The sequence below is a fragment of the Aquila chrysaetos genome, chromosome 13, assembly GCF_900496995.4.
Source record: "Aquila chrysaetos chrysaetos chromosome 13, bAquChr1.4, whole genome shotgun sequence".
NCBI classification, from domain to species: domain Eukaryota; kingdom Metazoa; phylum Chordata; class Aves; order Accipitriformes; family Accipitridae; genus Aquila; species Aquila chrysaetos.
Window position 1 is genome coordinate 14,070,701 of NC_044016.1, and position 23,863 is coordinate 14,094,563.

Here is a 23,863-nt window from a genome sequence, read left to right on the forward strand (position 1 = left end):
TTAAATCCACGTCAGTTGTGCATGATTGCTCCAAGAGACTGCCTTTAAATCTTACTAATTTAAAGTGTTCAGAAAGAGCACTCCAGTTCTAATTTTTTGGACTGGAGTCTAAAACTGAATTTTTTGACTAAGAGCCACATGCAGGATAAAAAGCATGGGCCATCCATATGATCTATGCGTATGTTTAGATGCCAGGCATTTACTGGTTCATTTAGATGTACATAAATCAATTTGATGTGCATTCTGTTCTTAATTTTATTTGATCAAGAGTGTATTAATCAGATAATACCAAGTTTATTGATGTATCTTTTGGCCACAGAAATACAAACTTGTAGCGTTTGGGAGATCGGTATCATTTTGTTGGAGACACAGATCCCAGTAGTATTCACCTATCAAATGTTTTTTGTTTGGTTGGTTTTTTTCTCTTGTTCAAGATGGCTCTGTAAATGAGCAGAGCCAAATTCAAGCCAATTAAATATGAATCAATACAACGTAGATCTTTCTTCTGTCAATTTGAGTTATTGATTCAGTATTTTAAAAGTTAAACTCTAGTTAGGGGTCTGTTGCATATTTAAATTACTCTGACGATGCTTTTATTTTCTTGGTTTTAGTGTTGTACAATAGCTTGCTCTCCAGTTTAAATATCTTTGCAATCTGGAGAACTTGAAATTTGCTATAAAGACTTTGGTACATGCATTGTTCTGTGCCCCTTAAACTGCGCTTAAAAGTAAAATGCATAAGTACTCTTAGTATTGGCTTCCCATAACTGGGGAGTCAATTTAATATAATTAGCTCTTTGGACTCCACCGTTCCTAGTCTGTGGTTTGGTGATCATCACTGCAATTTAGACTCCTTGTAAGGGATCAGGACTTGGCTCAAAGTGGTTGTTTGATTGGAAATCTTCAGAAAACTTTCCCACTTAAGACAGTTGAGGAAAAACCTTTTTTATTTAAGGTAGCTGCCTCCTCCTGTACTCAATATCTGGACCCTTTTTTCTCCCTTCTTTCCCTTTATGCAGAATATAGGAAAGGTTACTCCTGAGCAATACTCCTGCACAAAACCTTTCTACCCCTCTTCATTATGCACCTTCTTTTTAGTTCAATCTCTGGTTCTCGTTGAAGTAACAACGTATGTTAAAATCAAATCAGATTTTCCTCACAAACATAATATTTCCTAATATTCTCTCCTGTTATTTTATTCTCAGACTGTCTAGCTAGTGACTCACTTCTGTGTTCAAATCGCTACTGAGACACCAACATTTCTTGATGAAGATCAGCAAGAGACAATTGGTATATATGTACAGAATTATCCAACATCATTCTGTCATATTCAGGAGGGCCATTAATAATTGTTAATAGCAGAATTTCAAAGTCTGGGATCATGCCTGTATATATTATTTTCTTTCTTCAACTTGTATCTGAATGACGAAGGCATATCAATTTTCATTGACTTGGTGGGAACCCAGAGCAATGAGTTCTGAGGGTTCTTACACTGCATCAATCTCGCCCAGACTACATCTACCTTGCCATAGGAAACTCACATGGCATGATACCATACCCGAGAGGTTGCCTTTTCCACTCCTGTGGTTTGTCCTGGTTAACAGGCACTAAGTGTTTTGTTTCTTTTGTAATTTCTTTCTGTAATTTTTGTTTATATACCTCCTGTCCCAAGAAATCCTTATTAAAATAAGATTTGTATCTCGTGGGCTTACTCATCTGGTGAAAACATGAAGATAGCCTGCAAGAATAGTATATAAAAATTTTATAAGCAGACAAGAGCTTTTAACAAGTGAGAGTGAAAGAAGGTGTAACGTGAAAACAGCTTTCACATGGTTAATGCTTTGAAGAAAGAAAAAAGTTATGAGTTGTAACTCTGGTACAGAGGGAAGCAACTGAATCCGGAGTGGTTTATATGATAGAGGCTGGTAATACCATGAGCATATACATATAGGCAATCTTTGTTGTCTCCTTTTACTGCAAGACCTCTAAATTACTTTTTATTGCTGACTGATTTAATAATATAACAAGTTTTGCTGGTATTGTTGTCAGCTCAATGGAAGAACTTCTTATTTGTGACCAGTTTAAATACAAAGTACATCTAGAGCAGAAAGGATTCTGAAGGGACAATTTAGTCTCATCAGAATTAAATTGTAAGTGAAGACATAAAAGCTAACTTATTTTTTGTTTGCTGTTATTTGTACATTGCTGAGGTATCTGAAACTTTCCCTCAACATTTGTACAAGATAAATTTTGCCTAATTCTGTAGGAAGTAAAAAATATTTTTCTGAATATTTTTAGTTCAAGAAAAAGGTCAGAACCAGATATGTAATCTTAACATCATTGAGACCTCCTGATGCTATTTACTAGTAATTCACCCTGTTGATACCAGTTAAGTCAAGAATGCTGCTTGGTGGAGGAGTACAGCTTAAATCAAAGAATTAGAGTAGGATAAGAAGAAGGAGGTTTCATACCTGAATAAATATTAGACATCTCTCCAATTTTTAATTATTTTTTTTTCTTCCACAAAAGCTGGGTAATTTGTAATTTTTACCTTAGTTTGGTTAGTTCTTGTGACACATTTCAGGCAGGAGACTCCACCAATAGAACAATGAAACTATGGCATTATACTCTACCACTCTAAATAATACTCAAAACTTTCAGAAATCCCAGTGTCTGCAAAGAGAGTATCATTTTATTTTGGTGTCTGATTTTACAATCTAGTAAATGTAGTTTATATTCTCTTTCATTTGTCTCTGTAGGTAACTAGCACCCCCTTGCTTCTTTTCTATCTAGGTTAGAATAGTCAGATTTTATCCTCTTACATTGATTCTTTATTTGATATAACTCCCATCTGTCCCAATTATCTGAAATTGTTTAAAAACTTTAATGAACAAACTTCCAGAACACTGTGAGGAGGAGAATATTACATTTAAATCCGGAGAAGCTCTGGATTTTTGGATACACGCCTTAGAGAAAGAACTCCAAGTCTTGTTGTAATGTGGTTTAAACCACATTAACTTTCTCTCCAGGGCATTTTGATGATTAGTATTGGAAGAAAGGGTGAAAAGTGCAGTTGTGGTTGGAGAATATTTAGGGACATAGCACTGCAAATCTGTATTCACTAAAGTTATTTCCTAGGCATCCATGATATGAGCGATGCCAGAGACAACATAATGAGCTAGATGCTTGGTTCAACGCAGTAGACAGTTTACAATAGGCTGAGAGGATTTTCCTCTGATGGAAAAAAAGAGAAAGAGGAGATAGATAAATGGTAGGCTTTTATGCATTTGGAAAAAATTGGAAATAATTTGTAAGAAGTATTGCAGGTTTCTAGATTATAGAAACTGGTAACTGTAATATAGATTATTTTTCCTAATTTTGACTTTAAGTAATTTACCTGTTTTCAGTTTTGTTGGTTTTTATTTTTCATTTTAATGTGGTACCTACTACTGTATGCCTAGTATTGTCTTTTTTGAGACTGTAGTCCGTGCAAGTGAGATACCATATATGCATATAAAATGTTACCTGTGTGTGTGACTCCAGCCATTAAATGGTTAAAGTGCTGTACAAAGAAATGTAACATCGACTAGAAATTCACTCACTTGGAACACATGCTGGGGGATTAATCTTGTCTCTTAATGAAATGAAACAAAATTCTCTAAATTACCAGCAATAAGGTATAAGGTCAGTCAATAAAATACTCTTGCAGTCGCAATGACGGTGAAGGTATGCCTCTGTAATAATTGGAGTTAAATAAGGGTAGGCTGTAGTGGACAGAGCATACTAGAGGTATATGGAATAGAAGCAAACTGGAAAGGTAAACTCCTGTTTAGCCTTGAACACTAAGAAAAGCATTAAAATAAAGTTGACAAACTGACTTAATGATACGACATATAATTAATTTTTAGAAGCGAATGTTGTGGAATTATCAAGGCCAAAAGCTTCAAAAAACATTCAAAGATATGGTCGGGTATAGAGAAGGTTTCCTACTTCTCTGCTGCAGGAGTCTTTTCCTCTGCTGTTGTGTATTGTGCTCAGATTTTTCTCGCTGATCTTCCCACCTTTTCTCTTTGGTTGTGTGGTTCTCCTGACAAATACAGAGATGAAGAGAAATTCAGGAGGTTATATACTGCAGACTTAAGTGTGGTTTAACCCCATTTCCTATGATGTGCAATGGCAATGAATAAGATGTTAGCTGGGTATGTTCGCTTAATGATCAGCTGTTAACAATTGGCATCTAATGCTTATGGTTGAGCTTAACAGTCGTCATTCACTGAAATGAATGATGGTTTTTACAATAACTCCTTTGGTGTTATCTTAAAATCAAGGAGGTCTCTACAAACAATTACCTTTTCTATATTTGTGTGCTGGTCTGTTCCATGGGAGAAGGGTGTTCTGGGCAGAGGTCATATAGCCATATGTATAAGGCCACTGGAACCTCCTGGTAAATATCGACTAAACTGATAGAAACGGAATAAAACTTAGATGCATGAAACACAAGGTGATGTGTGTAAGGGGTAATAAATATATATTATTATAAAATGGTAGTTCAGCTGAAAGTGATAGCATAAAAATGCAGTCGCTAGAGAGATGATTCAGCACACTTTTAACATTTTTCCTCCAAATCTGTGTGTGTTTCTTTAAAATACCATTTGTTAAAAATAATTCTGCAGATTATTTGCAGAGGAGTCAGAGGCAGAGGAATTTGAGGCCAAAGGAATGTTGGGGGAGAAGGGGGGTGAGAAAGAGGGGAGAGAAAGGGGTGGGGGTAGTGGGGTCAAACTCCCATTGCGTTATCTACACGTTATACATGGGCAGATCTGTACCACTACTGAATAAAGGGAAGCTTTCTACTGGCAGCCTGCACAAAATGTGGTAGTTAACATTTTAATGCGGCCATAGAGAAATGAATATAATTCCATGCTTAATTATTAGAAATAATTCCGTTAAAAAAAGAAAAATACTTTATTTTTACAGGCCATTGGTAAAACCTTATATTGTTTCTAGTTTGGGTTTTTTTCACATTAGGCACTGAATTTACTGGAGATAAGTCACTCGGAGGTGGTATTTCATTCATCCAGGCCTTTTTATTAATTGTATGGGTATTTATTGTTTGCCATAGTACCTCTTGTTCCTTCATTGCTTCTCTGTTTCCCAGTTTGGCAGAATTCCTATGTATTTGAGTGCTTGGGTCGGTACAGCCATTAATTTTGTTGCTTTGATATTAATTTTGGTATCTTAAAAGCATGACAACGTGCATTTTATTATATTTTTAATGTGAAAGTTTAAAGCATAACTAAATCATTTTCTTGCAAATTGCATTTTTATTAAGTCAAAAAGTTAACTTTTTACAAAGTAACAGTTCTTCCTTATGTTTGTTTAGGGGAAAATGCAGTGTTGCTCTTCTGAATGAAACAGAATCTGTTTTGTCATATCTGGAGAAAGAGGTAAGATGTGACTTCTATTTGGGTAAATATTGGGATGGGTTTAAGGGGGTTTTACGGCTAGATTTTTAATAAATGGGCAAACAATACTTGGAAAATATTTTCTTGGTAAGTTAGAAAAAATATGTTGTTGAAAACACTGATTTTAAAAATGTTATTCGATAAAAACTTAATTGACACTCTTAAATGATGGTTTTATTATGAGTAGTTGTATTTAGAAAATAAGTAATGCAAAGTAATTCATATGGTATCTTGCAAAAGAAGAACATACAGACTTTTTCCTAGTGGATGCTCAAGGGGGAATTCACATGGCTCTTCCCTGCCCACCCCCCCCCCCCCCCACCCCTTATTTTCTCTCTCTCTCCCCCCCCTCCCCCTGCCCCAAGAGGTGTTCTAGAAAGAAGAATCTTCCATAGTCAATAGACAGAGAGAGCAAGAGAGGCTCCTATAGAGGGCAACTTAGCATAGGACTTTAATTTTAAGGGCTCTGAATTATTGTATGGAAAGTATCTCCTCATCTTTCATTTCCTGTGGAAGGAATTGTATTGCAGAATACCTTCAAAATAAATATATTTTTCTTTGGAGTGTCTTAATATAACATGAGGTAGACAGTGCTTTTTAGCTGAAATTAGCATGGCTTTATTTAAATTTCTACACCAAAACCACTGATAATCAGTAAAAATGTTTCTGAACGCAAGACTTGCCCTATACTTAGGTAGCTGTACCAGATATGCCAATACTATTTTTCTGTAAGCCCTTTTCTGACACTGACAGTGTTTTATGCTTTTTTGAGACTAATTTATAATGCAGAGTCATTGTGGTAGAGATATTTATGAGAAGAAACATATTAAATTCAGAAAGCAGCTAATATTAATTGTTTTCAAATCCATTGATACTTTTTTTTATGTATGAATCTTTTCATTACTGCGCTGTTCTGAAATAACTCCTAGTGATGAGAGAAGCTTCAATTAGCCATTTAAAAGTACTCATGAAACATCTGCATTATTTAAAATAAGGATTAATGTACCAAACCTGTGCTTTGTAAAAGTGTGCAGGGGGGGCTACTTTAATAATTTCCAAATGGAAGGTGATACAGGTCTACAAACTTAATTTTAAAAATCATTATGCTGTTGCAAACATGTCTTCTTTTTTAGGATACCTTTTTTTATTCATTGGTGTATGATCCTTCACTGAAAACGCTTTTAGCAGACAAGGGAGAAATCAGAGTGGGGCCTAGATATCAAGCAGATGTGCCAGACATGCTTGCAGAAGGTAAATATATGAGCTTTGATTAGTCAAAAACATAAATCCTCATCTTGCATTATTACTTATGCTGACTTTCTGATCTAAACTAATCAGCATAGAGGCAGAGAAGGTAAAATAGTAGGTCTTAGAAAACGGACAGATACCAGTAGATATTACGAAGAAAGAAAGAAAGGGTAGTTCAATAGCTGTTGAAAAGACATTGTCCACTTCCAGTTTGTACATAACGCAATTTAGGCATTCAGTGTTTGTTTATTTAATTGTGTGGTCCAGTTACTTCTTCGATGTTACGCCTCATAAAAAGATGATGTTGAGGACCAACCCATTTTGTAGAATAATAACATGGTAACAAAACAAGTGAAAAACATATTCTTTTACTCCCTTTTAAAACAGGCTCTGCATAGAGAATGTGTGTCTTTATGTCGTCTTATTTTAAAATACTGGCTTTCATCAAAGCATCTTGTCTTTTGTAGCAGGACTGAAACAAATGTTTCAAGCCTTGGCATATCTTTAAAATCACTGGTATTTCTGAAATTTTATTTCATTTCTTTATAAACTAGCACAACTACTTGTGCCTTAGTATTTTGCTACATAGGAACTTTATTCTTCTAAAGAAAATTTCAAGTACAATATTTATTTAGTATTTGGATGTTATTTAAGAAGCATGAGCAGCTGTGTCTTATGTTTGCAATATTATTTACTTGGTAAATTTTAAAATGAGCTCGTTTTGTCAGTGAAATGTGCACTCTACACTGAGTGCTGGCAAAAGAAAAAGTTTCCTGAGGAGTATCTAGACATAGATAACTATTTTCAAGAACCTTGGTATTTGTTCCTTAATAAGATTATGTGACAGGAATATCACTTGCAGTAAGTCAAAGGAGTTCTGAATGCCCCAAATATGTATATCTGTAACCTTAAATGGTGTGTTTTCCATTTGTCATGGGCTGCTTTTTTTTTCTGCTACACTTTTTTTTTTTTTTCATACAAAATAAGCATTATTTCTACAAAGCTTATTTAATAAACTGTATAAAACAAAAATTATTTGATTTCTGGCAAGTGGCAGATTATTTTACAATGGATGCTGTTTAGTAGCTCACCTGCATTATTATTCTGAATTTTATTTTAATATCCAGAAATAAACTATAGGAAATCTTTTCTAGATTTGTTTATAAGGCATACAGGCTTGTTTCAGAACAAGTTTATGACTGGAATATGATACGCTGCTATTCTTGCTGTAAAATATGCCTCTCATAGGGAAACAAATAATTATGTAGACATTCATATGCTCAAGAGGAAAGCTTCCCAGAGGACTAAGAGAAAATGACTGTCTCAATGTGTGTATCAGGTAGCCAGGAAGTACTGATGTACTTTTGAAGTAGCTGGTTGAATTGTTGGGTTTTCAGGATGAGCTGGGGTTGTCTGCCAGGCAGGAAGTCTTCTCCTACTGAATTTTGCTACTTAAATTATTAAAGACAGAGTCTGATTATGGAATAGAGAATACAACATATAAAATAAATGTTTTTCCCATGGAAATTTTACTCAATTTTTTTCTAAAATTAAATTCTCTATTTATTAAAAGTTAAGTTACTAAGTTCTTCTGAAGTGTAACTTTGAGTTAAATCCTTGATTCAGTTAAATGAGTAGAAGATCTTTTTCTTATGTCATGAAGACAGGATTTCACTGTGTGTTACTGTCTTGTTTTTCTCACACCCCATTAATCCCCAAAGTGCAATAAGTGAAGCAGTCTTCTTGCAGTCTTTAGTAGGCAATAATAGTCCATCAGTTATTAAGGTTCAGAAAAACCAAGCTGCCCACCAACCAAAGATCTGGTGGTATACAGAGCACTTCTTTGGCAGTTTCACTGGATTAATCTGCACTTATTTCTAGTGGGTGGTGAAAAAAAGAGTTTGGTTTTAGGAGGATAAAAATATCTGAGTTCTTGTAGTTTTGACTGATTGTTATCTAAATGTTTCTGTAGCCTTCTAACCTCCAAGGAAGAGAAAAAGATGATTTAGCTGTTACTGTGTCTTTATGCAAGCTGACAGCCTGAAAGTTAATCCATTCACTGTCAAGCCTTTTCATTCATGAAAACAAATCTAAACAATGTTTAAAATTAACAGAATGAAATACATATGTTTGGATTCTGTGAAGATTTCTGAAATTTGAAATAAATTTTTCAGCCTGTATTTTTGAAAGTGGCTAATGATCTGTATGTCCAAATTATTTATGCCATAATGTATGACTCTTTAAAACTAAAAGCCTAGAGCAATCACCTTAGTTAGGGATCACTTGAGAAAAATCAGTTTTTATGTCATCTAATAATAGTATTATATAATAAAATACAAAGCATTGCTAACTTTATTCACACGTAAAATTTGTCCTTTAATGTATAGGAAGTACACCTTTTTGAATGTTGTTGGTAGGCATATTTTATGTTTACAGAAAATCCCCAAAGCCATTTTTAAAAAAAAAGATTTAGAAAAATTGAAGAGTCACACACCATCAGTTATGTTATTTTAAAAGTTACTGGCATATAAATCCAATTCAAATGACTGAAGACATGCCAGTTCAGATTAGCTTTCAGAAGACCATTCACAAAGTGGCTGAAAAATGAAAAAAGTTCTTTGAACTGTGGAAGCCCTTCCACATCTACTATAAACATTAAATTATTTTGATATAAACACACTGATGTATTCTAGTAGATGAAAAATTAAAATTGCTTGCATTTTCTCTATACTATGATAATTTGTTTTCTGTCTGAATGGACTAGTGTCTTTTTTTTTTTAAATGTTTATTGGAGAACTATATGCATTTTTTTTGTGGGAGTAGATTTTTTTTTTTTTCTCCTTCCATTGATGTTACCATTTTCCATCCGTAAATAAAACATACTCCAAAACCTGGTGTTAAGGCCAAACTTTGGATAATGCAGCATACCATCTCCCCCCCCACCCTGCCCCATGGGTGAATTGGATAACTTTATATTTCTCTTTAATTTTTGAAATGAAAAGAATGTTTACTTTTTAAAAGACTAAAAGGTTTATTAAAATCAAGTTACATAATAAAGTATTATATCCAACTGTTTTCCCAATTTGAGATACATTGAATCATAAATCCTTTACACAATTACAGTAAACAAATATAAACATAGTTTAAATCTGGTTGAAAATACCTAAGCTTTGTTTATCTACACTGCTTTTGTTTGTAGTGATTTCGCTAAATCACTTAAATTACGCATTTACTGAAGACTATAACTTTGGAGAAAGACCAGACCAGATTTCTTTCAGCAGTCTCTTATGACTTTTGTTATGAGCATCTTTGGGAGTAAAACCATGGTCAAAGTTGTCAGATTCAAATGATATTATGGTTCTGTGAAGCCCTTCCTTCTACCTCAGTGCTCCAGTCTTCTAGACTCTAGTTTGAAGATTTTGAGAGTCTCTTTAGTTGTTTTTATTACACCAGAGAACAGGAGACTATATTTTACAGCATTGACTCAAATTCTGGCTAGTACAATACTAAAGTTCCTTTCTTTACTTTTAACAACACATTCTCCAGTGGCTTATTCTGTGAATATAGCAGTTATTTATTTTCAAATCTGTTTCCAGTGTGGGGTAACATTCTGCTCCTCTGTACAAAGCAGGAATAAAAAGGTTTATCTTGGAGGATGAAAGCACACATTTGGACAAAGAGTATCTTGTTTCAAGCATCTCTGCTCTACAGTCCAGGAGCAAGGTACCTGGTTCTCTGCATGTGATGGCCAGAAGCTGCTGTCTGGTGCATCCACCTACTGTATTTGATTAACAACTTATAAAATATGTGACTAGTAAGTTCAAAAAAACAAACCAAAAAAACTCAAACAATAAAACCCACCTGTACAGTTTTGCTTTGGGCAAGTCATTATCATCATCGTTATTTGGTTAAAAGGTGTACTTTTATGAATTGTCCTGAATATGATAAAATTGTTACCACCTTTAACAGATTTTATTTAGTTCTGTTTTGTGTATGGGGAAATATGAGAAAGCTCAGGGAAATTGCTCCAAAGCAAATCAGTTCAGATACTTGGTAGACTTATGGAACATTGATCCTTCCCTATTTCACAACTTTAAAAACCAAATGTTTTTAAATTCTGGCATTTCAAACAGTATATGTCAGCAGTGGAACAACCGATGCAGTGACGAGTTGTGTTACATGGTTGGCTAAGAAGCGGAGAATGAGAGAGAGAGAAAAGTACCAGCATAGCATTAGGGATGTAGTTCATGGAGTAGGATAATGCTTAAGAATGGGAATAACTGGGAAATTTATTTTTTTGCTTGCTCTGCAGGATTGCTTTTAAAGCATTAAAAAAAATTGTTTCTCTCATATGCCTGCACTGATCTTTCTGCCTCATGCATACTGTTGTAGGTCTAATTGTAGTTGTCACACAGTAAAATGCATGACAGCTTAGCTAAACAAATACAGTCAAAGTGTTATTATAGGTAGAGAAGCCAGGTATTTAAAATAACCTCATTGGCCAAATCAGTAATTTCTTAAGTAATGCTTACTTTTATTTATTCGTAGGGTTGTGAATCAGGTGGAAAACCTGGGACAAAGTCAACAAAGGTCAATAATTGTTCCCCCGTCTGTCAAAGCTCGATTAAAATTTCTGAAGCAAAGGATATCTTCTAAATAAACCTAACAAAGAACTTTTATCATGACTGTTCTTGTCATGATATGCAAGTCTAATGAAACTATTTGGAGTAATTCTCTGACTAAAAAAAACCCCAACAAAACAAAAAAATACTAAATTGTATTTTCAAGGAAACTAATAAAATTTGGAATAAGTATTTCCTATGATTTTAAAGAAAATTAGAGAATAAGTGTCATTTGTTGAAATAAATTTTCTGATGTTACATTTGCTTTGTCAGCAATAATGAATGAACGAACCTTTTGTATACCAGGATTTGGTAGAACAGTGCTTTGTTAGGCAATGTAAAATGTTTAAATGTTGAAGTTGGCATTTTCAAGAAAATTTAGCCCACTAGCATATGAACAACCATGCTGAATCATGGTTGATAAACCATCAGCTGTTTATGCATGCAGAAGATCTTATCTCTTGTGGTTTCTTAGTTTTCTGAAAACTTGTTAAAATCCAGTAGGCTATCACCTTGAGCTTCCTTACGTATCCCTATGATCTCTTTGCAGAACTTCAGTATGTATGTGAGGTGTGATTTTTCTTTATAAAAGGTGTGCTGACCTATCTCTAGTGTATCTTTGTTGTAATTTCTACTGATTTGGCTAGTATAGTTGCAAGCCTTGACAGTGCTTAGTTGCCCATGTTTTCTCTTTAGCCCATAAACCCTCCTTTGTGCCCTAGGTAACACAAATGGATTTAAGTTCACATGTCACTATTAGTAGCTATTGTATCCTTGAGTTCCTGTGGAAATCTTGAGAGGATGCTTGTCCAAACACAAATAACGTGTTAATGTTGATATTGTATAATTGTTCTGTAACCTCTCCTACAGATGCTTCATTTTAAGGTAGGTCTTTTAGAACTCTCATGAAGAATGTGCACCTCTTCAGTTCTGTCCAGTTATTACAAATGCAGAGAATTAATTTGATTTCTCTGCTAACAGTTCACTTGAATTTCTCTTGTTTGCTCCCTTTTTATACAGATCACATTGCCAAGGTCTTAGATCCTTACGTAGTTTTATAGACCTTTGACTATATTGATTATCTGAGATGACTTTAATCATTTGAATGTCCTCTGAAATTTGGACAATATTGTAGCAAATAGGCTGAAAGAAGAGTGACAAGACTAAAAAAAATAAAATATTTAACCCTATATCTGGTAGTGTGCCTCAATCACAAGGACAGTTTTCTTCCTCTGGCTTGAGATGACTTTAATTTTGTTCTAGCTAAAGGGAAGATTACAGCATATGAAGGTACTCTTATTCATATCTTTCATAAATGTATGAAATTTTTGGGGGGATGAAAAGGCTGAGGGGAGCAGCTCTGTGGGAAAGACCCTGGGGTGCTGCGGGCAGACAGGAGGGGGATGTAAGCCAGCAGTGTGGCCTGGCAGTGAAGGCGGCCAACAGCACTCTGGGCTGTGTCACCTGGCACATCACCAGTAGATCAAGGGAAGTGATCATCCCCCTTTGCTGAGTACTAATTAGATCACATCGAGATACTGCATCCAGGTTTGGGTCCCCCAATATGGGAAAATTATTGATAAACTGAAGTAAGTTCAGTGGAGGCCATAGCACTTGTTGGGGATAGAGGAGTTGCCCTGCAAGGACAGGCTGAGGGAATTGAGGTTGTTCAACCTGGACAAGAGGTGGCTTCAAGGGGGGGACCAACAGCAGCCCCCAGTAGCTCGGGGGAGGTTGTTGAGAAGACAGACAGGTTCTTGACAGTAGTGTGTAGTGGGAGGATGAGATAAAACAGACATAACTTGAAATGAGAGGTTCAGAATGGCCATGAGCAGAAATTTTTTTCAGATAAGGATGGTCAGGCGGTGGAGCAAGTACCCAAGGAGGTTGTGTCATCTCTGTCCTTAGAGGTTTTCAAGACCCAAGTGGATAAAGGTTTGGTCTGATCTTACAGCTGAGCCTGCTTGGAGGAGGAGGTTGGGCTAGACACCTGAGCTCCCTTCCAACTTGAACTGATCCTACTATCGTTACTCCAGTTTAACAGCCTGCTGATGAGATTCAGCCCACAGTCTTCTGCCTTTTACCCTTGGGAAGTGCTTCTTTATCTGTAGAGAAAGAGTTGGGACTGGAAGTTTACCTCTTACTAAACAAGCATGTGAGTAGACAGTCGTTTAATCAAAACACCTATGCTTCAAAGATGATCTTAGGTCACATTTTCCTCTGTGCTTATCTGGAGTCATATTTCATTAAGAGAAGCTGCAAGAGAAACTGCTACTTAGTCACCTTCCCTCCAGTGATGATGCTAGGTAGTATGTAACTTCTTTGTATGTGTTCAGTCGTTGCCATTAGCATGCTTAGTTTCAGCTGACTTTTCCATAAAGGCTTGAGACAATATGTTGAGCTTTTAGCAAATCTCAGTCTAAAAATAAAAGGAACACCTGAAGATTAGGAAGTGCAAACGCTAATGTTAAGCTAACAGCATTAATACCTACTGAAAAGTCTTCAGTATAATGAGATTATAATACTGCAATATAAGAAAAAGTATAACGTGCATAGTATGAATCAGTTAATAGAGCAACTACTAACCTTTAAAAATTTTGTTTCGCTGTTGTAAAAACATGGGGTAATTTCTGAGATTTAGCACAAAACCACCAGCTTGAAAGTAGATTGTAGAGGGAGTTAACCTCTGAACTTTCTCTGTCTTAAGTTGTTCAGGTGGTTGAAGGGTGTCTGGGCACACAAAGATTCCCAGCCTATGTTATCCTGGGCAGCATCATAGTGGTAGCTGTTCGCAACTATCAGTGTGCACATGCTTATCTGAACAGTGGAAAGTGCCTGGTAAGAACGTTTTACTGCTAATTAATTGCCCTGTGTATAGCAGCAGCTTCTGTTGGCTCATGTGGCTCTGCTCATAGTGCCTGCTGTAAGGATTCTGAGTGCTGAGCAAGTCATGTGGGGCTAGAGATCACTGGGCAAAACAGAGGCATGTCGGAGTGGGAAATGTGATGATGGATGCATGAAGGGTTAGGGTTGATTTGCAGTTGGTGGGAAATGAGATTTTAGTCTCCATGCAGAGGTATATGTAAGGAGACAAACATCAAGAGGTTGACAGGTGTGGTGGGGGTATGATTAGGTTTAAAGGTTTATCTAGAGAACTGGCTGCTAGTCCTAATTGAGTATTGCCAGCAGCAATGGCAAACTGTTTGCAAAGCCCTGTTTTAATTAGCCTGGAGGGCTGATCTTAGAGTCACTGTTACTGGGATGTCTGTGTACTGCTGCATGGAATTTTTCTGATGCTAATGGTCCCTTCCCAGCTGCAGTCCTGTTCCTAGGGCAGTGCTGCTTATCTCTTGTATCTGGGTTTGAAAGGAGACCACTGTGTTCTGGGGAATTCTTTATGGAGCCAGGATCTGACACAATTAGGTACTCTCTGGCCATTTAAAGCAGTACAAAGAGTTTGGGGTTGGCAAGGAAGAGAACTACCCCCTTACTAAGATACAGAGAGGAAGAGGAATTAGAGTCTCTGAAGTGGAGGGAGAAGCAGCCTGTAGGAAAGATGTTCTGTTCAAAGCTTTTTTTTTTTCTTTTTAAAAAATGAAATTATGAACTATATTCAAAGTATCTGTATAAAAACCCAGAGTCCCTCTTGCACATCTGAAAATATCCAGAGAGTGCCTAGAAATAGCACCTGCAGTGCAGTTGGTTCCATTTCTTGAAGGCAAGGCGTTTTAGAATTAGTGGACTTCAAGTAGCTGAGCGCTTAATAGGAAGAAGGGGAAAGGTTGGGGAAATTTAAGCTGTAGAGTTTGGATGATGTACAGAGAACTTGTACCCAAAATTTCTAAAACTTTCTGTGTTTTGAAAAACCAAAATAATTCCTTAGAGATGTTTCCCAATGTCTTCTCTGGTTTTGTGCTTTTTACTGCAACTCAGCTGTAAAAGTATGTTGTTTTTAATAGACCAGACATATCAGATGGAAGCTATGGATGGAGTTCAAGCCTGTTAATGTTTGGGAATATTGGAATTCCAGGATTTTAAGCTTAAACATGGTTGCAAGTAAAGAGGCAGATAAGAAACTCATCTACATACTGTTTGGATTTTTAACATGAAAGTTCAGGATGTTTAGACTTAGTGTATTGTATTTTCTGGTTCTTTGAATGCTTCCCATATACACTAAATTTTTATTTTCATTTAATATGTGAAAAATATGTTTTAGAATAGTGGAACTCAACTGTAATCTCCTGAGGAGGGATCTGTTCTGTTACTTCATAGTACATAATACTCCCATTTTTTGAAAGAACCACTGCTGAATTTGAAAATCACTCATACTAGCCAGAGACCTGCAGGAGTTGTTTTACTGGTGCATCTGATTCTCTTGTCAAAAGTCTGTGTGCTGGATTATCTCTATTAGTGTTGATGTAGTTGCAATGATTTCATTCTGTTGTGAGGAGATAAAAATCAGGCCTTTTAAAAATCAGCCGATGTGAAATATTTTTAGAAGATTCTGTATTCAACTATTTAAGTTAAAAATCGGAGAGCCATGCAATTGTTAGACTCTGATAATGTGTGGCTATGAGAAATGTCTGACGGGATAAACAAGTATTGTATCTTAGTGTCCTATCAATTTTCAGAAAATATGGTCCGTAATTTGTGCTAAGTGATCGTTTTATGACAATTGTTGGATATGAGAACTGGAACTGGAAACATTAATACAATAGGCAGTTCTTAGAAAACAAAATTCAGAAAATACTGCCTCTTTTTTTTCTGAGTTCAGTATCTCACAAATAGTTTATGTCTAGCCTTTTGTCTTTAACTGGCTTTAAGGAATCATGAGGGCTGATGATTTTGAGGCCATGTTAATGTTTCCTTTGTGAGTGAACCAAATTGCAATTAAATTAGTGGATTTAGTGTAAACCTACTTGCTTAGGTACGATCATCAAAGAAAGAATTGCTTTTCCTGTGCGCACACAGAAGGTGACAACAGCAGCAGCTTTAGGCTCTTCAATGAGCGGTGTGTTGGCATGTGTTGAAAAGATTTTTGTGGAAAAAGCTGTCAATCGTAAAGTACTTTTTTGGATGGGGTGGAGGAACTAGTTTGTGTAGTAGCTTGCACATCTCTCTTGTTCTACGTACAGCAATTTGGGAGTCCATGGTCTGTTGTCTAAAACCAGATTTCCTGTCAATTCAAGACGACCTTACAGGGATCTAGACAGCAGAAAGCAAAGCTCAAATTCTGAAACCAAAACTATCTTCAGGAGCAAGTATAAAAGGAGATGTTTATGCCTAACTTGCATTTGCTTCAAGAAGATGCCCAGGAACCTTGTAGACACCTATTCCACCAAGTTCAATGTGAAATGCATTGAAGCTTCAAAGTTGTCGGAAAATCTAGTAACTTAGCAGCACAATAAATGATTACTTCAAAATGTCAGTCAGAATATGCCAGAAGCAGAGGGATCTTTGAGGGTGATTGGTTCAACTAAAAGATAATGGCTTTCTATTTTAATGAATTTTTCAGAAGGAATGTGTGGAACAAAAGACACAACAAGCAGGTTCAGGAGTTCTTGTGGAAGCTGCAATAGAATACCAGACATAAAAGGTGTGATTGTGCTAACCCGCACAAAAAGACTTACCTGTATGGTCAGAGTAGAAGAATGTTGCCTAGACTTGATTCATTTCAGCTGAAGATGGGTACCTAAAATAGATCAGAGGATGTTTAAGGTTAGATGAGATGAATCTTGACGAAGGTAATACACTAGAATGAAACTTCTGTTTATGTCTACTCAAATATATTTTGTTCTCAAATGGAGTTTCTGTTGGTTGCACTTTTGACTTTGAGTAACAGAAAATTTTTTCTATAATACCTTCTAAAAGAAGGAGCTGTTTCTTGAGGGTTAGCAAATTTAAATATGGTAGTCACTTGTCCCATTTGCAGATTTTTTTCTTGTTACTAAACTCAGTGGAGTAAATTTTGCATAATTAACTGTCAAATGCATGATCATCACAAATAGTAAAATAGTCTTTACAATGTTGTTCATGTCAAATTTTAATAGGATTATAGTATCCTTTACATCAGTCTTGTCAGTCTCTCTTCTAGGGAACTGAGTTAGTGATTTATGTGCTGGGCAATTAAATGCATGTTTATAGACTTTTATCAGTTTTACTGTAAATTAAACAAACAGAAGTGCATGTAAATTACCTCTTTGTGGCTGTTTTCAGTAATTACTTCGTTTACTTCTGTCTAACCTTGCACATGCAAGGGAAATGTGTAGTTTAGGGTTGCAGCCACAGATACTATAGAAGCTCAATTAGGTATTTGGAAGCTTTGCATTATAAAACAGTGTTTTATGAAGTCTTTTCAGTAATGTTATTGAAAAATATTTGTTGCCTTTTGGTGCAATTTGTCAGGGTATTAAGTGCATGTATAATTTTGATCAAACAAGCAGTTACATGGATTAAGTTGGTTCTTTTCTTCCTCACATACTTTCTATACTTACACTATTCTTACATAATGTTGTAATGCAAATGTCTGAGCTTCAATTCTCAGATGATTCAGAACTTCTATTTTAACAGTCAAATGAATTAGAAGAGTTGGAAATTGTGCTGTTTAGCAATTTAGATCTTATAAAAACTGTTCAACAGTTGAGGTGAGTTATGCGGGTTGTTCTGCTTGGGGATTTGTTGGAGGGGTCTTTTTTTTTTCCCTGTCCTGAATTGTAAAAGCAGGTCTACCTTTCTCAAGTTGCTTTATGCTTGAAGAGAAGTCAGTTGGAGTTTTAGTCTTCAAGAGAGCCATGATTTCCTGCTGTCCTTAGCTTCTTGAGGAGATGTAGGCATCTGTTCTCATTCTTTTATTGTGGTTGTTATGAACTTCCTATTTTTCAACAACTTGAAGGAAATGGTTAAAGTAGCTGTATTCTCTTTTGCCTTCTGGTTGCAGTGCAGCATGAATGGTCTGTGGTGAATTGTTGGTGTGGCAGGTTGTGCATGATTGCTGTCAGAAAGACTTCTTTATTAATAATAGCTGTAGAGCCTTGGCTGAGATGTTCAAATACTAAATGAGTTCTGTTGGGTAGTTGGTCTTACGAAGGATACAGTTACTTATTGTATGCTGTATATGTGCTTATTATCCCAAGTAATGTATCACAGTGAGCACTCAAATCACCTTTCAAGCAGCATCTTAGGGTTTAATTGACTTTGCTGTTTTTTTCTGCCTCAGTAACTTTGCCTAAATGGACATGTTGTAAATTCAGATTTTTGCTTCCTTTGCTGTTTTACTGTAAGGCTTGTTTTCTCTTTTAAATTTATTCTGCAGAGAATGAAAAACAAATATCAGATGCAGATGAAATGTGGCTTTTACACTTGAATAAGTCAAAATACATGTAATACTAAAGAAAAAGTTATTCTCTAAATTATATGCTTTGTTTAAATTTATGCAAATGAATAGTCCTATTTATCTTTAGAATACTATAGTCACAGGGAATTTTGGTATTCATAACATTAAGTTTATTTAAAAAAAGCAAATTGCAGGACCAAAGATTTCCTTTTAATTTAGTGGGGTTTTTTTTTAAGAATACAATGTCTATGCATTGTTGTATCCCTCTTTCCAAAACAAGTATTTTAAATATTGTTAATATTCATATGTAGTATGGTACTGTTAGTTATACACAGAATCATTTTCACTATGCTTTCCTGAAAACTGTATTACCTCATGTGTTGTTATTTCAGGAATTCAGAAAAACTGTTGTAATTGTTCTGTATTCAGACTGGCCTAGGTGCTAGACCACTGCACAGTGTCTACTAACCAAAACATCATCTAAAATGGAGGCGAGGGGTGGGGAACCTTGGTGCAAGCCACATTGTTCAGGTTTATTCACGGATGTCAAAGGAGTACAAGAAGCTAATTCCAAAATAAAGGTGAATTTCAGATATCTTTTCATTAGTTGAGTACTTACCCTTGTCTTTGAACTGAAGGTGACCTTGTAGTTTTATGCAGTATATTAATTTAGGTCATTGCCTTTAGATTTGCCATAGAAAGCTAAAATGAAAGGGCTGACTTTTTATTATTTCATTTCTCTTGACAGTGAGGATTCTACCTAAATGTGATTTAATGTAAGGACTATAAAGTCAGGAATGGTGTGATTTTAGGACATTATGCCTCCATGTTCTTTGATCTGTGGAAGTTCCTTTTTGCATACTGTTCTGCAGGGTTTTGGGAAAGAGGCAACCTTGTTTGTTTGTTTCTTTCAGCACTGGCCATTCCCGTAAGCCAGCCATTCTTGATGCAGCGGTATGGAGAAGTTGGTCATTACTGCGTGGTTACAGTTTAGTTTATTCTGAGCCCAATTGTAATTCTTTCTGTTTGTTTCTAGGAATTTAGAACATGATGAAATAAAGCTCTTTTGAGTGCTTTGTGAGGTCTTGTCTTCTGATCATCAGTGGTTGATTTTTAAGCACTGCAAGGCTGAGTACTGAAAGAGCTCCAAGGTCGTTGGAGGCAGTTTAATTTGAAAGGAATTTTTCAAGTGAAAAATGACTGAATTTTTTTATACGCTAGAGCTCTAGAGGATAGGAGGCAATTGGACTGTGTGTGTTTTATTGGCTCAGAAAATGCTCAGTAGCAGTTTAAGTTGCTGTAGACAAATAATGGGCTTGTATCACCCGATATCTTTCATTTGTAGTCTCTATACATGTAGTCTTCATATAGTCTGTTTTTCATTTCTAGCCTTCATACATGCGTTATGTTCATAAATTGAGTTTTACCATAAGATTTGTATAAATATACAACTCCTTGTCTGAACGACTAATTGAAATCTTGGATATACATCTGTCAGGCAAGCTAAGGGGGGGGGGAATTGTTGTGCAATTGGAAGGTAAACAGATAATTTTCCTTTTGCCTACACTTTTAAAATAATCTAAGCTTTCTCATGTTACTTTAATAAGAAAAGTTATTTGCACATAATTCGGTTTTATTTTTTGCAGAGTTAGGTGTAAATTTTTGAACTTTTTTTCTGAATTATTTTTGATTATCAGTACTGGTGAGAATCACAAATCATAAAAAGTTAAATCAAAAATGAGTAATAAGAATTCTGTGTCTGCAGAGCTTTTATAATGAGAAAGGTTGTAATTTCTGTTAGTTAAGACCAACAGTCAGCTATCTCTTTACTGTGAATTCTGTTTATGCGGAGCTGAACTCATTAAGTGTCAGTAGATAAAGTTTGTACATCCATCTGAAAGATGTTTTTCCTCCTGTACCTCATGTAAAACTTATTTTCCCAGTGTCAATTACTTGGATGTTTTGTAACCAGCTTTTTCAGTTAAGCTGTTCATGCCCCCATCAATTGTTTGTCAAAAGCTGTGTGACGTTTTGTGATAATTAACCTCTGTGTATGAATCTATAATTAATTTTATGCAGAATTAATATGTTGAGTGTTTTAGAGGGGGACTAATGAACTTTTCATTGAAGGAGAAAGCTCAGATTTTACTTTAGACAGACAGGCTTAATGTCTGGAACTTTGTTCATAGCTAGACAGTATGAGAAGATCCAATATGATGCTACTTTTCTCATCTGTAAGTTAGAGAAAAAGTTTGCGGACAGGCAGTCTATATAGCAACGTGAGAAGGTGGTTCATGAATTGAAACCTCTTTTTCAGTGGTTGGTTGCCTATTTTTAGAGTGTTATATAGCACATGAAGCTATGTTTAAAAAGACATGTAGTATTACCTGCAGTTTGTATACTGCCCAATGGTTCTGACAAAAATCTGCTAAATGCTGTCTACTAAATCTGATCTTGTATTTCAGTAACAGAAATTTCATTGTGTTGCATGCTGAACTGGACTAAGGGAGGATAATAACTGACAAGTCTCTCTCTTCTGCATCCTTGTAATGTAGCTAAGAGAAATTCCCGTTTCACAGGTATAAAACTGAAGCACAAAGGTGAAGACACTGAATTTACTTCTTAGAGATGTGTCAAGCGTTAAGAACATAAACATCTACACAGGTCTTCATGTTTATGTGCTTAGGTATCTAGTGAGTCTGGGTAACTAATGCATGAGTCAAAACTCCTGGCTGATTTCAAGAGATTGTGTCAAGCCCTGAATGAATTTCCATAGTAGGAGGAACTCTGCGGTACAAAATATTGGTCTGGTGTCCAAATGCTGTCCATGGATATGTCTTCCTTCTTACTATGACCAAAAAATTGCAACTACAGATTTTCTGTCCCATGTGATTAAGGATCCAGCAGCTGGTACCTCTGTTTTGCGTATCATGAAAGATGGATTCACGCAGAAAGCTGAGCACTGGAGGTGTTCAGTTTATGTTTGGATTGAAGTGACTGCTAAATTACTTTTTGAATGGGAGAATAAAAAGGTATTTTGAAAAATAGTGCAAATTGTGCAAAGTACAAAAATAAGACATTGTATCTGACAAGTTGTATCTCTAGAAACTGTCCTCCTGGCTATTTTTCAGGCAGATACCTCATCAGTTGTTTGTCATTAAAAGTGGAATTGGCATTGTTTCCCAGAAAACCATTTTTAAAAAAGTCCAGCTTTTACAGATTTAAAGTTTCAGTTTCTTAAAAGGATACCGTATTGCAGCATTGTTACAGATCTGTAAACTTAAAAGAATTGCACTCTGAGAAAATGTTCATAGTTCATATTGCAAGTTATTTTCTTTTAGTTGGATATGTTATAAGGAGAACATAGAATCATGCTGAATCTAATGTACTAATTACCTTGGGGATTTTTATCTGCAGGAAGTGAAATCTAAAAGACTGACTAAGCAGATCTTTAATTTCTTGTAGATCATCTTAATTGCAGTCAGTTAAAAGTTGCATTTGGTATACTTTTGTAAAATTTTTCTTAAAATGGTTTTTGGAGGGGGGCATGTCATGCTTTCCTTTGTTTAAAATGACTAACTGAAATGCAGAACTTTTTGTTTGTTTGTTTGTTTTAAGACAAAAAATAACATTTTGCTTTTTATTAGAAGAGAACCACGAGAAGTAAGGCATTGAATAATTGATGAGGAGAAAGACCAGGCATATTTCTGCTATCTACTAATGTTTTTCAGTAAAATTAATCTTCAGGATTGGATTGGCTATAATAAAACTACAAGGAGCGCTCAAAATAAATTGGTATTGCATACGAGCCATTCAAAAAAATAGCCTAGCACTTCTCAGAAGCTGTAATTGGTATGTTGGTGGTGAGGGAGGTTAACGCTTGTAAAACAGAACCTGAGAACCTTCTCAGATGGAATACTGAAAATGTTAAAAGTTAACCTCCCCCATTCCATGGATGGTGGTTGGATTCAATGATCTTGAAGGTCTTCTCCAACCTAAATGATTCTATGATTCCGTTTGTGTCCTGGAATTTGCAATAAAAGGAATTAATACTATGGCAACTTTGATACCTGTTCAGTTTGAATGACTTACAGTTCTGTGTCAAATTCAACAATATAAAAGATAAGCGTAGAGGTGTTAACGGAGAAATTGCAACTTAGTTTTAAAGGGGTCTGCCATATCAAAAATTCTATAGTATACGGTACAGGCATGATTAACTAAGGACAGACAGCTCAAGGAAAACAGAGGGGTTTTTATAATTACTATTTTGAAAGAAGACCTCTGGAAAGAAGACCCGTTTATCTTACGTGATCCTCCTGTACTGATTCTTTCAGCACATTCAAAGGAAGTAAACAAAATTTTTATTCCTGAAATCAACTTTTCAAAGATTTCTACAGCGCCGTTTGACTGCTTCCATGATTTGATCTGTTTAGGTTACTTCCTGTTTAAGTGATACTATCCTGCCATTTAAGTGGAAAATTGGGAATGAAGCATTTTTGCAAGTGCAGTTTGGCAGAGACCACATATCTTCTGGAAACCCGTCTGCCGTTGTTGCAGTAATATTTGATATTGCAAATATTACATTATATCTGTTTGGATTCTTTTGGTGTAGATATTTCATTGCTCATGTCCTATTTATGTCTACTGCCATTACAAAATACTGTTTGGCAATATTTCAGATTTACCTTTATCAAGAGTTACAACGACGTTTTGTAGTAGCAATTGTTTAATTACCTCTAATTGAAGTAAGACATGTATTGCAATTTCTTGCATCTTTTTGCAAACTTGATTCAGGAGAATGACATGTTTTGGTTGAATACTTGTGCTGTGCTTGCATGATGTTTTCTCTTTGTGACAAGTATATCCTGCCTGAGTATTGTTACGATCTCCAGCATATGATGTCCTGAAACAGTTAACTAACATAAAAGATATTTTAAAACTATATATTAACAGATTGAAATGAAGTGCTCAGAGATTATTTATAAAATGTAGAACGTCACCCACAATATGTCCGTCACATGTGGGAAAAATGAATGTATTGATAGGTGTGTAGTCCATTGAATAAGTTTATAGACCTAAAATCCTACCCAAGATTGCCAGAAATTAACAGTTTGTCTCCAGTACTGGATGTGAATTAGTTGAAACAGAATCAGAAGTCCCATTAGACAGGCAATTCTTCATTCCTGCATATCAGTA

At 35.6% G+C, this 23,863-nt stretch overlaps 1 protein-coding gene across 5 annotated transcripts in view; it reads left to right on the forward strand.

The window, feature by feature from the left end:
- MTA3 (metastasis associated 1 family member 3) overlaps positions 1 to 23,863 on the forward strand; it is a 228,288-nt gene that overhangs the window by 31,457 nt on the left and 172,968 nt on the right. For all 5 annotated transcript variants that reach the window (XM_030035048.2, XM_030035050.2, XM_030035049.2 and 2 more), the window contains exons 5-6: positions 5,383 to 5,446; positions 6,598 to 6,715. In XM_030035048.2, the coding sequence (XP_029890908.1) occupies positions 5,383 to 5,446; positions 6,598 to 6,715 (182 nt within the window). The remainder of the gene's footprint in view (positions 1 to 5,382; positions 5,447 to 6,597; positions 6,716 to 23,863) is intronic.